Genomic DNA, 16,097 nt, shown 5'->3' with positions numbered 1-16,097 from the left:
CAAGAAGAATTCCTAAGAAGCATCCACATCACTGCCATAACCGAGCATTAAATCAGTTGGGTTTACATGGGAATACGAAACCAGTTCCCGTCTGGTTTCCTAAGATGCGCCAGAGGTCTTTTGCTTTCCCATTTTTTTTGTATTTTTTTTCCTAAAATCCAAATATTTTTTTTTATTTTTCCTAAAATCCTAAATCCAAAAAAAAATGGATTTGCTTTCCTGTTACCAGGAATCCCCAAATCGCTTGCTGAACACATACACCCCCCCACCCACCCGTAAATCCCTGGCTGCTAAATAACACCCCCCGAGTCCCCCCTCTGTAGAAGCCAAAGCAGCAATTAGCCAGAACAACCAAAATTTACGTTTTCTAGCAGCATTGCATTGCTAGAAACAAAGCCAGCTACCATCTCTGCTCTTGCAAAAAGCGCGCCTTGGCAATAGTACAGATGCCACGCTTCCAAAAGCTGGCTTTCACAGCTGTTTTGTAATTAGTAACCGCTATAAACTGATTACTGGCAATACAATGTACTATTCATATGAAATCTTCATAAATCTCAACCCGTATGGCTTCGTCATTGGCAAAGAACATCCCTGAAATGAAATTGTTCTCGGAGAATTGGGGAATTTTGCTGGTCTGAAGCACCTCACCCCAAAGCACGGAGTCACTTAGGAATCTGGACAGGTCGATAATAATTCTACACAACAAATTCTGTCAGAAATCCTGCTAATTCGGGGTTGGGGGGTCGTTTTCTTTCCCCCCTTAGCTCCCCTGACTGCTAAAACACGACCCTAAAGAGTAAATGCCACAAGAACTCTCCAGCCAGGTTCAAAGCGAGATCAACCGTGCTCCATCAGGAACGGCAGCATCACACCTTCTCCTACACTGCCCAAACTCAAGCCCAACCTCGTGGCAGGGATTATATATCCTATAGATAAAAATGGCAACAATTCATTTACACAGCACGTAAGGCAGGCAGCGCGAGTCAAGTGAAGGTCTTTTAAAAAGAGCAAAGGTGTTAATTAGGCAGCTTGGAGGGTTGTTATCATTATTATTATCATCACCATTATTTTCATTATTATTAGTTATTTTGCATTGTTATTTTGTATTGTTATTTACTATTTATTTCATTCATGGGACACTTTTACCTGGCGTCCCCAACCGCGACAACATTACTGAACCCCAACAACTTCTCAAGAGCCAGAAAAACAGCAGCAGACTTAGGAAAAAAAAAAAAAATACGGCAGCAGCAGGGGTCTAATGGGAACAGCCCAGCCACCACGGTGGAAAGCCTGGGCAGAAACTGGTCGGAGGAAAGGAAATCTCAGCTTGGTGGCGGCAGAGGGCTTGGTGTGTGGTAAAGTCCTGGTTATCGTCCTCAAAACAGACCAGGAGTTAATTTGATTTGGCCGAGACCCAAAGTACATGATTGACTGATGTTCTTGTCTTGTCCTTTTTTCTTTTTTTTTTTTAAGTTTTATCACAAAACAAGGGGAAAATTATTTCAGATTTTCCTGGTCCTCACCCTTCCTGCTTGCTTTGCTGTTCTGAGCAAAGGGGGAGAGAGAGAAAGAGCGAGAGCAGGAGAGGAGGAGTGTGATCTTTGGCACTTTGAATGACACTGGGCAAAATGACGGGGAGCGAAATTTGGGAACAGATTTCTCTTCCTGCCTCCTGTGAATGTAGAAAAATAAAAAGCAGGAAAAAAAAAAAACAACCAAAAAAAAAAACACCCTTCCACAATATAATAAAGGACATTGTCTTTGCCATCATGATTCAGCCAGTACGACCGGGAATATGAAAGAAGTTTAAAAAAAAAATAAATTAAGTAGGATGCTAAAAATATAATTAAAATGCAAACAAATGGACTCCGCAGTGGTCGTTCCCATCATGATGGGCGAGATACAACAGGAAAAGGCAGAAGAAATGCAAACGGCTGCAGACGTCACTGTGCTGCAAATGGGGGAACTCGCCGTCGCAGGACAGCGAGCTATACAAATGCAACTGGGAATTTTAAATATATATATATATTTCAGTGTAAAGCAATGGCCAAATATTATACCAATGGATTTTGGAGGGGGTAACTGCTTCAAATCCCACTCTTTCCGAGGCCTGATCAAGGGAGGGATGCTCAGCACCTGCGGGAAGCTTACAGACAACATTGTTCAACAGGGTAAGGTGCTCCCCTAAACTCCCTTCTTTCAATAAATCAGCATTTTCCAAGGACACCACGACTCCTCACCTGGTTCACATACACACCTGTGTTTTCAAAGGCTGGGTTCCTCCTCAAAAAGGCCAGGTTGGGCGGTAGAGGTCACGTCAGATGATTTTTGCTGTAAACCCCTTTATCCCAGCAACACAGAGGGATCCACGTCGCAAGCGGCTGGAGAACCTGAGGCAGAAAATACCTGCGAGAAACACGGGAGTTTTATTCTAGACAACAGCTGGAAAAACTAGTAAAACCTGTATGAGCTCATGGGGGGGAAACGTAATTATTTTCACACAGGCGGGATTTTTTTCTTTTTTTTTTTTTTTTTCCTCTTCGTTTTTATCATTAAGCAAACGCTGGGATAACCCGGATTGTAGCTGCAAAGGGTGGTCACTGTTACCTGCCCCTTCCCGCTTCCCCCTCCAGCCTTTCCCTTGGCCGGGATGGATGCTGAGGGTCCAGGCACACAAACCGAAGCTGGTCATAATGGTTATTTAAAGAGAAAAATAATTTTATGGAAAATGCGTTGCCCTGTCTTCTCAAGCCGGGGAAAAAAAATTCCAGTTGGTTCCTTTGCCTTTCCTTCAGGGTTATTTTTCATCAGCAGGCTTGGGAGTGTTTTGTGCTGCAAAAACAAATCCCTGCTCTTCTCTCGATGTGCTGTTTGGCTTGGAGTAATCAACCGGGCTCAATAAAATCATCAGCCATCTCCAGCAGGTCATGCCGAAACCCTAGCATGGTTTTGCTCTCAACTGGGGAATTTAGAGAGTCCAAAGCAGCAGAAAGAGCCCAGCTATTTATTTTTATTACTGTGCTGATAATTAATCCGAGAAGTTTTTTCAGGACTTAAAAAAAAATCTTTTTCTGAGCTGTTGTTTGCTTAACTGTTTCACATGTGTGTCTTAGAATCACTTTTATTCGCTGGCCATGATTTTCATGGGAGTGAGGTGTCCATCTGGGGGATTCGAGTTCACATTTGTGGCTAATTATGTGAAAAAGGTGCCTTTGATCTTTTCCTAAAGCCGCCTTTATTCCTACAGCCACGGTGAAGAGCGTGGCCCCCATAGGGTCGACTCACAGAGGAAAATGTAAAGAATGAAATTAATCTGAGCAATAAGAGGAGAATACAGATCTTTTCTGGGGTTTATCATTCCTCCATCACCTTTGCTCACTCCAGTGCTGCCACGCACGAGTTTCCATCAGCATCTCTCCTCGCCCTGCCCCAACAACCTCCCCCACCGCCGGCCGTGTCCCAGCTCCTGCCCCGTGGCCGCGGATCCTTCCTGCCCAAGGGAAACCTTTCCTTCCTTTGGGCAAAGCCACCGGCCTCAGGAAGAGGGATGGAGGAGGCTGAGAGTCCCGACAGCTCACGGCGAAGTGCGTGACGGGCTAGGTGGAGCTGCCACCGGTGAGTCAAGGGACTCCCAACGACGCACGAGCGTTTTCCTCCTCGTCACTCGCCCGGGTGCTGGCGGGGACGGAGCCCCGAGCCCCGCTGACACGGTTAAAGCTTTGATTGATGGAGCTGGAGAGGGCAGATGTTTTATCGCTGCATCAGAGGAAAGGGCTCCGGGCAGATCCACCCACGGGGCCCCCGGGGAGATGCACCAGCCCCGGAGCTGGATTCCCAGGTCAGGGACCAAACTTCCCTTAAGGATGGGGAGTGGTAGGTTCTGGCCGAAAAAATGAGATTACCAGAAGGACAATATTGGTTTTTCCTCTGGTGTGGAAAGGCGTTCTGCTCTGCTCCCAGCATTGTGCAGCTTTATTCTTCCTAGGGGTGTATTTGGAGTTCACTGACGCTTGCCCCATCGTTAGTCACTAATCAGAATCAAGTACGAGGGACCTTTTGCTTGAAGCGTTGGGGGAAGATCGGCATCCAGAGGAATTTTCCAGAAGTAGCCAGGATTTTCCCAGCATCCCCGGGTGGGGCTGTCTGGGACACTTTGGCAAAGCCCTGGGTTCAGCTCACAGGTGCTCAGCAAGGCTGGAGAAGCAGATCAGCATCAGCTGAGACAATCCAGCCCCAGACATCAGCCCTTCTCCAGCTCAGCGGGCCACAGCCACCACCCACATCCCATTTACATGCAACCGAGTTGTCAGGAGCATCTGGTGGCAATCTCTCCCCAGTTTCACATCCAAGCACTGCCAAAAAAGTCACATTAGTGTCACAGAAATCCCGCATGTGCTGGTGCCCGGCTCAGCTTTACCATCTCCTACTCGATTTTGCAGCAGCTAAGGGTTTCATCTGCCACCAAAACAGCAAATAACCCTCTGCTCGGATAGTCATGCTGCTAGAAAAAGCTCATTGTTTGCCATAGAAAGAGCAAAACCTGAATTTCCAGCAATTTGCTGGACATCGACCGAAAGGCCAGCGGGAGCAGCACGTATCCCGCTGTGTGGCCGGGCTCTGGCAAGAGGCACGTTAGTTTTTTCAGCATCCCCTGATATTCAGCTGATGGGCACGATACGAATGAATGAATAATACAGTGGGTTTTGTAAATTATATGTGTGCTCAGAGAGGTCTGATGTGCTCTGGCTGCTTGTCACGCAGGCGGCAGTTCCTTACCGAGGTTGTAAATGTTTTAATACGGTAATAAGTTTCTCGCATGCCATGTTCATCGCCATTAAATGCCTTAAAAGAAGTGAGCCAGCTGTCCCAGCTTACTGCACCTTCAGCACCCCAACTCTCAGCTGAGATCGGAGCTCCCAAAAATCCTGTTCACCCCTGGGATACGTCTGACTGTGCCAAACTAAGGATGGATTTGATTGAAGCAACGACGGGAAAGAAAACATGGGGATGCTTTCTTCTGGCGTGGCATTTTGGGCTCCCAGATCAGCTGCAATTTGATTTTAAGACAATTGTTGATGAAATCTCGAGAAGTTTGGGATCTGGGCATCGTGGCAAAGGGTAAAGCTGAAGCTCGGTGTCAATCCCTACGGAACTCCACCCCGGCTGCCCTGCTGGGAACGGGGCGAAAGCTGCGTCAGCCCTCGCACAGCATCACTCCGGAGGATTTCTCATGCAGCTCCGGGGCTGTCAGGAAGCGATTAAGAAAGCAAAGGAAATAAAAGCAAGTCAAAGAGTTTTGATCCCGCTCACCCTCTTCCCCCCACAGCGCTGACGCTGGAGAGTGGGATTATTCAGGGTCCCCTTTGAAGCCGTGCTTGCGTCAAAGGACGGCACCTGAAAACGGGGAATCGTCTCTATTCCAGCCTGGATTCAAGGCAGAGAGGAGCAGGGGCTGATCTGGGGCAGAGCCTCATCTCTGCAAACTCGAGTGGTTTGTTCAGTCACTGGCACCAGTACCACTACGGGGATTGCACTGGGCAGCAAGAAAATCAGAGCTGTTCTACACTCCTGCCCCCAGGCTGGGCTTAGACCACTTCATGGCTAAGCCAGCCGAGCACATCGCGACCCACGTCCCCATCCCCACCCCGTTCACCTCCAGTGTCACAAAAAGACACGTTTCAGAGCAAACAAGCAACCCAAAGGCTGATTTCTCCAAACCCACCCCAAAAAACCAGGGGTATTATTTGCTTTTCCTCCCTGCTCCCCTGCTCCCGGGAGGCTCCGATGTGTTTTCAGCTGGTTCGGCCACCCCCGGAGCCAGCGCGCAGCCTGACGTCACCCCCACGCTGCACCTCCAGCTCCCATTTATGCTGGCAGCGCTCTAAAGATAGATCCAAGCAAAGATTATCAGCCCGAGCAGTATTAATAGGAGGCAGCTGCTCTTTAAAGACGCTTTTAAATAATCTAAAGAAACTTTGTCGTATTTTTAAAAGCCTTTTAAGTGAGCCAGGCTACCCCTCCTCTTCTCTTGCACACCCCCGCCCCAGCCCACGTGCACCCACGCCCTGGCAATGTGTCAGCCCATTTTGTCACCCGGCTGGCTCAAAAGCAGCTCTGCCATCCAACGTGGGCCAGGGGACACCGCTCTGCCCCCTCTTCAGCCCAAAGGGAGGGTGGTGGCAGGATTGTAGAGCTGGGAAGGGGTGCACAGCCCCCCCGGCTGCCGTGCCGGGCTGGCTTAGAGCAGCCACCTCTCCAAAAAAGCCATGGGCAGAGCCGGTCTTAAGAAAAACACGGCGAGCTGCCTAAATTGGTGCTGAGCAGAGGAAATACATCCCCTTGGGTTGGCGGGGTTGTACCTGGGGTCTTCCCCACACTGACATCCCCACGCACCCCCTGGTTCGGCAGTGGGACCGCGCACGTGGCACGGCCACGAGCCTTGGGACAGCCTGGTGAGACGGGACGGTGTCCCGCTGCCGTGTCTGCCGCCTGTTTTAATGGCACGAAGGGAAATAACACAAGATCTGGGTCTTTCCTCCAGCCAGCGCCGGCTCCCGGGCCGTGCTTCAGCCAACTAAATGGCTCCCGAGTGCAAAAAACAGCCCGAGAAAACAGTGAAAGGCAAAAATAAATATTGTGAAACTCACGGCTGTAGAAACCAGCTGCAGCTGCCGGTGGCCACATCTGGCCGCCGTGGCATGGCAGAGGCAGGACCCGCTCGGAGGTCCGGGCGAGCGGGCAGAGGCAGCATCTCCCCCACCTGTCCCCATTTCTGGGGGTAGGAGGAGGATGCTGTGCTGCCCTGGGTACCCCCTGGCAGGAGTGCGGACCCCGCAGCATCACCGGTCCTCTGCTTGGTAACCTCATCTCCCTGTTAACTGAATAATGGAGTGAAACTTTAGCTCTGCTGCTCTCAGCCTGGAAATAAAACCCTCCGGCACAGTGCAGGCTCCTGCTAGACACCGCTCGGGGCTGTCTGCACCGAAAGAGGAGCGGGTACCCCCGTAAATCCCACCTTTATATAAATTCAGTGGGTGGCGGTACGACACCTAGGGCAAAAGGGTGGGGGTCTGGGCTGGAGCTGCAGGGGCGATGCTCGTGCCCGAGGGCAGCAGATGCCTGTGGTTGTTAAAAATAGATGCTGGTGGCACACTGCTACTTTTAAAGGCCAAATCAGGGTAAAATCTATTGCTGCACCGTGAGAAATAGATGAGGGCAAATCCCATTGGAGTGGAATAAACGTTACTCCCCGTGCAAATAGAGGCAGGGAGGCTGGGAGGGAGCAAGCGCCGGGGATTTGTGCAAGAAGAGGAGCATGGGCATGGGCACAACCTGCCCGCATCTCGGTGCATCAGTCTGCAAAGGGGGGCACGGCCCACGATCGGGACCAGGCTCTCAGGAGATGCCAATGCTCCAGGAGTTTCTAACCCTCAACACTTGGTTTTTAAGAAGGCTCTTCCTTTTGGCAGCCCTTTAGTTGAAAGCGGAAAATTACACAGCTCACCCTTGGAGCTGATGGCTGTATCATTAATCATGCCCTTTTTTTTTTTCTTTCTTTTTTTTTAAAAAAAAAAGAAAAATAAATGCCAAAGAGGACACCACAGATGCGAGCACCAAATGGGCTGCTCGGGTTGACCTCCAATTGCTTCGATACGTATTTCACTCCGGCTCAGGAAGTTGCTCACAGCCAGTTTATATATTTTAAGGGTGGGTAGATTGACAAATAGGAAATCTATGACATGTAATAGCTGATAACGCATGATGCATTTCCCTCTGCCCTGTGAATTATTTGAGGCTGCATTTTATTTAAATATTATCATGCCTAGGATTTCAGCGTGGGGTGTCCACAGATGACATCAGAGAGAAAAAATTAAGCAATTCTCCTTATTTTAGGAGCTTATTTGTCTTGATATTTTAAGTTATGTTTTTGGCCCGCTATGCAAGCGATCTTTCTTCAATCAAAATAAATGCCTCCCATTAAAAAAAAAAAAAAAAAAAGGCGAAACAAAACAAAACACAAACCCAACAGATGTGGCAAGCCCCGCTGTTGTTCCAAAGCAGAAAGCAAACCCAAGCACGTTTGCCAGGCCCCGTCCGCCCACTTACCGAGCCTGTGAAAACCAATAATAAAGAACATTTGCACAGTGCTTGGTCTTTGCAAACCGCGGGGCAGCTTGCGACGGGGACATACGGGGAGCATGAGGCGCAGGGGGAACCCCCTGGGTTTTAAGTGAGGAAGTTGAGGTTTGGTGAAATTGGGGAAGCCGGGGGGTAACCAAGCTCAGCTTTGCCCCGACCCCGCACACCTTGTCAGAACACCTCTCCCGCACGGCTCGGAGGGCCAAGGAGGATTTAATCCCTGTCCTCGCACCACTGGAAGGCAGCTTTTGGGATGCTGCTTTGCACACTGAGCATCGAAGAAGCACAGCCCAAATTCCCCCTTCCCCACAGGGCATTCACCTCCAGGCACACCATACATGTCCCACCACGTCTCACCTCTATTTTCCTTGCCAGAGCCAGATATTTATTTTTCTTTCTTTGCCACCATGCTCACAAGCCCCTTCAGCCCCCTGCTCCTGAGGGGCTACGTAAGCCGTCAGCCCCCTCCTGACCACCCCAGCCTCAGCCCCCGGTGAAGCATGAAGCGGCAGGATGCAGCTGCGGGAAGCCCGAGGATGCGTTTGGGATGCTCCAACCCTAACAGGGCTGCTGGTGGGAGAGATGAGAACCCCGGCTCCTGCTGGGAGTCACTGGAGGAGGCTGGAAGGGACCAGCATGGACCTCCTGCCCTACCCTTATGGCTCAGCAAGCTGCAGGGGGATACACTTTTTTGTTTTCTCCCCATCTCTGTGAGGTTTTTTTATTATTTTTTTTCCAGCAGCTCTGCTCCCTGTCCAAGGCGCTCAGCCACAGCTCTTGTGCCATCTGCCGACCGAAGCCTGCTGGCTCCGTGGCCCCACCACACCACAGCACCCACCACCCACTCGGCCTGGCTGCACCCATCCTCTCCCCTCTGGCAGCCCCCAGGTGCCTCCCTCCCTCCCCTCGCTCCCACTACCACCTCCTGCCCAGCCCTGACTTGAAAGTCATCCCCAGGAATCTGGCTACATCCTAGAAAGTCCAAAAATGGGAAAATTCTGCTCCTTGGTCATCCCTGCTATGGCCAGGCAGGTGGCCCCAAAAGCGGGGAAGGATGGGGACAGGCTGCACCCCTGCCGCTTTCAGACCTGGTTTTGCAGGGAAAGAAGGTAGAAGCAGCCAAATTTTGGCTGAAACATCCAGGTATAGAATTATAGAATCATTCAGATTAGAAAACACCTTGAAGATCATCAAGTACACCCATGAACCTAACACCATCACGTCCAAGCGCTGGGAAGGGGCAGCCCAGCAGCTACCAGCTCCCCATGGGGACACCACGGTGGCCCCCGCCATCACCCCAGCACAGCCCTGCGTGTGATGCTGCGACACACACAAATGCAGAAATTCATCTGCCCGCTGCAAAGCAGAGGATCGCACCCTTCATCACCGAAATGCACCGGGGAAGGAGCAGGTAGCCCCGATGGTTTGATGCAGGATGTTCCTTACAGCTGCCTCGTTAGAAAAAGCGACAGACAAATATGAGAACATCATTCTGTGAGTTCAGATTTCCTCCATCTGCCAGCACTGGGGGACACTGAATTATTCATGACATTTCACCAAAATAATCCAACTTAAAAATAACTCCTCTGCTTAAAAGACGGTGAGAGCACTTCTAACACCCACCGATATTTTTACCTCCTGTGCATGAAGCAGCAAACCCCCAAGCCCAAGCAATTGCTGCCAGTACCCACCGCTGCCCCACTCCTCTTTAATAGTGTGGGTGAAGGAGCATAGGGGATGGGGTGGGGGGTGGGGGTGAGGGGATTTCCCCCCCTTTCAGTGCTCAGCTTTGGAGTTTAGAGAAGGAAAACTGCACATCTCCAGTGTCCAAGCAGAGGGCACTGCTGTCTAATGGTTGGAGCCAGGGCTCTGCTACAAGGGTTTGGTTTATGTCAATCCCAAAGTCCTTCTGGCACAGAAAACCTCACCCACTAGCAGATATTGCTGTAGCATCCGCTGAGAAACCTTCTCTCCATTTCCTTCCCCTGATTCCAACAGGTTCCCCAAACCCCAGAAATTAAAGATTAAAAAATGGTGATAAAACCCGGCCCAACAGAGTAGCCAGGAATGAAGCAGAGCGCTGGGAAGGCACTGGCTTGTCTCAAAAAGGGTACGAGAGCTGGCTAAAATAGAGAAAAAAAAGAAGGAAAAAAAAAAAAAAAGAGGTAAGAGGGCAGAGATGACAACCTGCCCCAGGTTTGGTGGTTCAGCCTTGTGCCCACACTGCATCATGTCACGACACCCTTCCACCCTGCTCGCGCTGCCCTCACCCACCGCCTGCCTCTGCCAGCACAGTGGGGACGTGGCCATCGTCCCGGAGTCAGGCAGAAAGTGAGTTCTCCATGACAAAACTGACTTTGAAACTTTAGCAAGTTATCCCATGGATTCTGAAAAGCAGCACGCTTTTCTGCTTTCCCCACCACCACCAATGTTTATTAAAAAGCCTTGGAGAGGGTATCTGCTTTCCCTCACCCGCCTGCAGCTCGCACTCTGCCATCACTTCCATTTTCTCTGCTTTTTGTTTTCTTTCACTGATGAAAAAGGACTGGAAGGAGTTGGGGAAAAGAAGAAGATGTATAAAACCCTTTTAAGTTTAGTTTCAGCTGCATCAAAGCATTCACAAACTCCTTAGAGACGTTTATACATGTGCTCTGTGCTTGCAACCCCTCCGTGCATCCACCTCATTATTCCCATTATATTCCCATTAGTCAGTATTCCCATTATTCCCTCACTCTGAGCATTTTAAAAACAAAACCTTCTGGCAGGGCAGGTGTGCCTGGGAGGGCTGGCTACCCCATCACACTCCTGGCAGGCAGAGTCAGGTTTCCCGAGTTTCGGATGCTCATCCGACATCACATCGGGATCCTGATGCATCCCAGCGATAGCTGCCAGAAATCAGATACTTCGGGAGCCACAGTCGCACTGCTGCCATAGAAATCCTTCCATTTAAACACCCAACGGTGGCTAGAAGCAGCTTTCTCCTGATTTCATCTAACCTAGTTAAAAAGAGGAGTAATGTCACTGGGGAGCTGTAATCAAATTAACTTGCCAGTCAAAAAAGAAGCCGATGATTTATGATAGATCCTCTTAGTCTTCTTCCCAGAAATCCCCCTGTGGCTTCTCACTGCCAAAACGCAGCGGCCGAGAGCCACGGTCCATCCCCAGCACCGCAGGAAGAGCCCGAGCCGTGATGTCCGCAGCATCAGGAAAGCTCCCGGGCACGGGGCAGGGAGCAGGGCTGGGGCTGGCCAGGCTCAGCAGCAGGTTTTGGCAGGGGAGCACCTGCAGGGATGATTTACGAGCCTCATCCAAGCCTCTGGATGCTCCAGAGCCCGCCGCTGCTCTGCAAGCAAGGGAGGGTTGGATGTGACCTGTGGGGGCACACGGAGCGGGATGGGGAGCAGCCAGCACAGCCCCAGGACCAGCACGGGGCACTAATCCTGCCCCGCTGCCTGTTCCCTGCATGAAGCTCCATTTTCCTTCACTCCCCCCTGATTCAACCCACCCAGTGGGGTCTCTCCGCGGGTCCTGAGCACCAAACTCCAGTCTCTCCATTAATGTCAGCCACACCGAGTCATTAGGGGCGGATAAAACTACTTACCCCAATTCCTTCCTGCTCGTCTCAATCCCAGCCAAGCATTTTACCTTGGCGCCGGCTGCCTCCTGCCATCAACAAGCCAAGGTGTAATGTTACTGTCTGTTTTGCTCTCGCCTTTTGGCGTTTCGAGTCCCAAACAAACCATTTAGACATGGCAATGAATCCAGTCAGGGACTGGGAAGGGGTTTGGGGAAGGGGGCACAGCCCTGGACGTGGAGAAGGGGTTTGCAGGAGCTGCTTTTGCCCACTGGGACCAGGGCGAAGGGGGCACACGGCTGCGGTGGGAGCCAGCACGGGCAGGAGAGTCCAGCCCAAGGTGCCTGAGCTGATTTAAGTGAGCTGCAGTGTCGGTTCTGTACAGGATTAGAAATTCTGGGGTGTGAGAAGCAAGTGCAATAACCCCCAAAAAGTCAAAACAAAGAAAAAAAAAAAAGAAAAGAAAAAGTACCTCCAGGTATTTTTTTCAGCGGGCAAAAGTCACACTGAAAAATCCACATCCCTGCCAAGTGTAACAAAAGCAGGATTAGGCCCGCAGCGAGGCACAGCACCACTGGAAGCCACCTCGGGGGACAGCGAGCACTTACCCGGAGGGCAGCCGAAAGAAGCCGCTTGGGCAGTGCCAGAGTTTTACCCCGGCCAAGGGGATGGAGCAGATGCTGGAGGGTGGCATCGCCGCACCCCGCGAAACCCTCCGGGGAAGGCGAGCTCGGTGTTACCCGCAGTGTGTTTGGCCCTAATTCTTACGTTACACCAGGGAGTAAGGCAGGGTGGGCAGGGACATCGCACGGGCAGGATGCACAGAGCTAAAACCCCAGGCTGCAGGAGCGAACACCAGCACGGTGCACGGCTGAGGACCATCCCGCGGGGCTGCGAGCACTTTGCTCCCCACGCCACCATATTTATTTTCCCTCCCGCTCCAGCCCCTCGCTTCCTCGCCTGCATTTGGGTAGTTTATTTATTCAGCCTCCCCTAACAGGCTGGTTTGGCTATTTCGGTGGTGCGAGAGATACCGACCCAACCCGGACAAAAACTAGCTCTGCTCTGTCAGGGCTATCAGCAAACACCAGCCCCTGAGGCCGGCCAGGAATTTTAATTGAAATAGCCGGTCACCAGGCTCAGATAAGGCCCAGCATCACCCCACAGCCACTGGGGCTCCCCCTGCCCCATGGGACCACCAGCACCCGACCTTGCTCCCCCAACTCACGATGGGGCCCCGACCTTGCACTGCAGCTCAGCGCCTACCAGCCACTGGGACAGACTGGGAGGGAACTGGGGTCCAGAGCTGCTGTCAGTGGGCAGCCCACCTTGGCGGGGGCTCTCACAGCATCCCTCCCCCGGCCGCAAGGAGCTAGGTGGTCTGCACCCCTTATCAGCCCTTATCTCCCAAAGCCGCTCGCTAATGTGACCTTAATGGAGCCAAAATCGACTCGATTTGTTTTATTGCAGCTCAGCCCCAATGCCCCCCCACACACACTTCCCCTTGTTTTGGAAATACAGAGGGGAAGGGGTCTGGCTCCTTCCCCGGCAGCTGAAAGGGGGGCAGCGTATGGGGAGCCGTGCCCAGGCCTGAGCATCCCGGGAGAGTCCTCCCGGCCCCCCCCCCAGCCCCCGGGACCCCCCCAGGCCGGCCCGGCGGGGGCCGGGGGTGGTGCCTGGCCCGGCAGCAGGAGGGTCAGAGGCGGGGAGCGGGTCCCGCAGCGCACAGCCCCTCTGCGGGCACGGCGGCTCCGACGGACCCCCCCACCGCCCCCCGCCCCTTCCCAGGCCTGGAAGATGCTGCCCACCCCCTTCTCGGTGAAGGACATCCTCAACCTGGAGCGGCCGGAGGCTACCGGGGGGGTCCCCGCCGCCCCCGGGCCCCGGGCTGCCCGCAGCCCCGGCGGGGAGGACGAGCCGCCGCGTAAGTGACTGGCGGGGCCGTGGGCGCGCTGGGGGGGCTGGGGGAGGGGGGGGGGGGGCACGGAATCGCTTTCGTTCCCCCGGGGTGGAAAACCGAGGGCAGCCCCCCCCCCCCACCCGTTGCGTCCTCGCACCCTCCAGCCACGATCCCGCCGGAGCCGACGGTCCCCGCCGCGGGACGTGGCAACACCCCCGACACCCCACCACCCCACCCCCCTTGGATATTTTCTTTTTTTCTATTTTTTCCCCAGTGTTTGAGGGTTTTGGGGTTGTTTGAGGCATTTTCCGGGCAGCCCGACAGCCCCGGTGCATCCCACCCGCCGCCCTCGGAGGAACGAAACGGCTCCGGGAGGTGAAGGGGGTGGGGGGTGGCGGGTTGGATGTAGTTGGGTTTTTTCTGCCGAACGGCACAAATCGCCCCCTTTTTCGATGACACGAACCCCCGTGTCGATGCTCCGCAAATTGTCCCCGCTGGGGACAAGGACCGGCCCGACCGGCCCCGAGGCGCCGGCTGCGGCAGCGGGGATGCTCCGGGGCAGCCGCCCGGGGGGTCAGACCGAGCCCCCCTCTCCCCGCCGCCAAAATCCCACCAAGTTTCCTTTGCTCGTGTTTCCCTAAAGCCCGGCGGCTGCAGAGCAGCGAAACGGGGGAAAACAGTAGGACCACAGCTTGAGCACTGGGTGGCACTGGGATGCAGAGCTAGAAAGGGCGAGAGGAGCCCGGGCAGGGCGCTCTATCGGCTTCACACCTGCAGATGGACCCCCCCAGCACCCCATTTCCCGCAGCATCCCCTCAAATCTCCCGAGCCCCTGCAGACGGACCCCCCCAGCACCCCATTTCCCCGCAGCATCCCCTCAAATCTCCTGAGCCCCCGCGGCGGCTGCCAGGGTACCCGAGTGCATCCCACCAGCCGGGGAGCAACCGCCAGGCAAGACCCCAGCCCAGATCGCCTGCAATGCAAACCCCCAGCAAATTTAAAAAAAAAAAATACATATAAAAAAACCCAAAACCCAAAGCCACTACTTTGCATCTTCTCTCAGATCTAATAATTTAATAATTTTTCCTCCTTCATTCCCAGCCCCTTCGTTTTCCTGGATTTTCTTAAATTCAGAGCGCTGCAGGATTCTTTCCTGGGGTGCTGGGGGTAAGTGCTACCAGTCTCACTGCCCTCGCTCCCAGCCCCCCCGAGCAGGGCAGCGGGGAAGGGGATTTGGGTTCTGGAGTACTCGATCTCACAGCACATCCCGCTTTCCTTGGGCCCCTCTGAGCTGGGGCTGCCACGGTGGTGGCACCCACAGCAGCACAGGCATCGTTAGGAGGGACCGCAAGGAGGCGTGATCCAAAATTCACATAACAGTCTAATTCCATCAGAAAAAAAGAAAAAAAAAAGGGGGGGTGTGTGATTTTCTTGAATTCCCATTAAACATCCCAGGAAAGTTCATATTAAAAGGGGAATTTCCTTGCATTTCCATTAAACATCCCAGGGAAGTTCACAGCAAATTTATCTGCTATCAACCCTACTTCATCTTCTTCCCAAAGGGCCCCATTCCCAATTCGATTCCTCCTTCGGAAACACGCTCTCCCTGGGAACACAATCAGACTTGGGTCTCACTTTGGGTTTTTCTGGCTGCAGGAAAACGTTTGCTCGCCCACCCCTCCGAGGCAGACAAGAAGAAAGCCGACCCCTGCCACCATCCCAAGCAGCGACAGCGCAGAAAACCCCGAGTTTTGTTCTCCCAGGCTCAGGTGTTTGAACTGGAGCAACGATTTAAGCAGCAGAAATACCTCTCGGCTCCGGAAAGGGAACACCTCGCCAGCGTGCTCAAGCTCACCTCCACGCAGGTGAAAATCTGGTTCCAGAACCGCAGGTACAAGTGCAAGAGGCAAAAACAGGACAAATCCCTGGAGCTGGCTGCCCACCCGCTGCCCCCCCGGAGGGTGGCGGTGCCCGTGCTGGTCAGGGACGGCAAACCCTGTCTGGGGGGCTCCCAGCCTCATCCAGCCCCATACAGCATCACCGCCAGCCCTTACTCCTATAGCTCCTACTACAGTGCCTATAGCAGCAGCCCCTATGGTGTTAGCTATGGGGGGGGCTATGCTGGGGTGCCCCCCAGTGCCACCCCAGGCAGCCACACTGTCAACGGGAGCTTGGGCATGGCCAGCGCTGCTCAGCACCAGCCTCCCTGCTTGCAAGCTGCCGTGCCAGCGGGAATCAGGGCTTGGTAGGTGGAGGTGAGGGTCGCCTGGAAAGCACTGAGGAAAGCCCCCCTCCCCCCGCCAACTCCAAACCCAGCCTTAGTTGGGATGGGAGCTGAATCCAAAGGGTTTCTGGCCCCCCCCCAGAGAGTGGGACAACTCCATCCCATGCAGTCACATCTCTGCAGGAGAGAGGGGGATGCTGCCGCTCCAGCGCTGTGACTTTGGGGACCCAGTGACTGAGGGCATTTATTTATTTAAACAC

The 16,097-nt window shown here is 53.2% G+C and overlaps 2 protein-coding genes across 2 annotated transcripts in view; both read left to right on the top strand.

Annotated features, from left to right (window-relative positions):
* ENTPD4 (ectonucleoside triphosphate diphosphohydrolase 4) overlaps positions 1-16,097 on the top strand; it is a 248,466-nt gene that overhangs the window by 179,984 nt on the left and 52,385 nt on the right. The gene's annotated exons all lie outside the window — the stretch shown is intronic.
* On the top strand, positions 13,511-15,862 carry NKX2-6 (NK2 homeobox 6). The gene is given in 3 exon segments (XM_055696389.1): positions 13,511-13,585; positions 13,588-13,660; positions 15,270-15,862. Coding segments are annotated over 3 exon segments (741 nt in total).

This window comes from Falco cherrug, chromosome 18 (assembly GCF_023634085.1).
Source record: "Falco cherrug isolate bFalChe1 chromosome 18, bFalChe1.pri, whole genome shotgun sequence".
Lineage (NCBI taxonomy): Eukaryota > Metazoa > Chordata > Aves > Falconiformes > Falconidae > Falco > Falco cherrug.
Note: the sequence above shows the minus strand (reverse complement) of the source record. Positions and strands in the feature narration are given on the sequence as shown.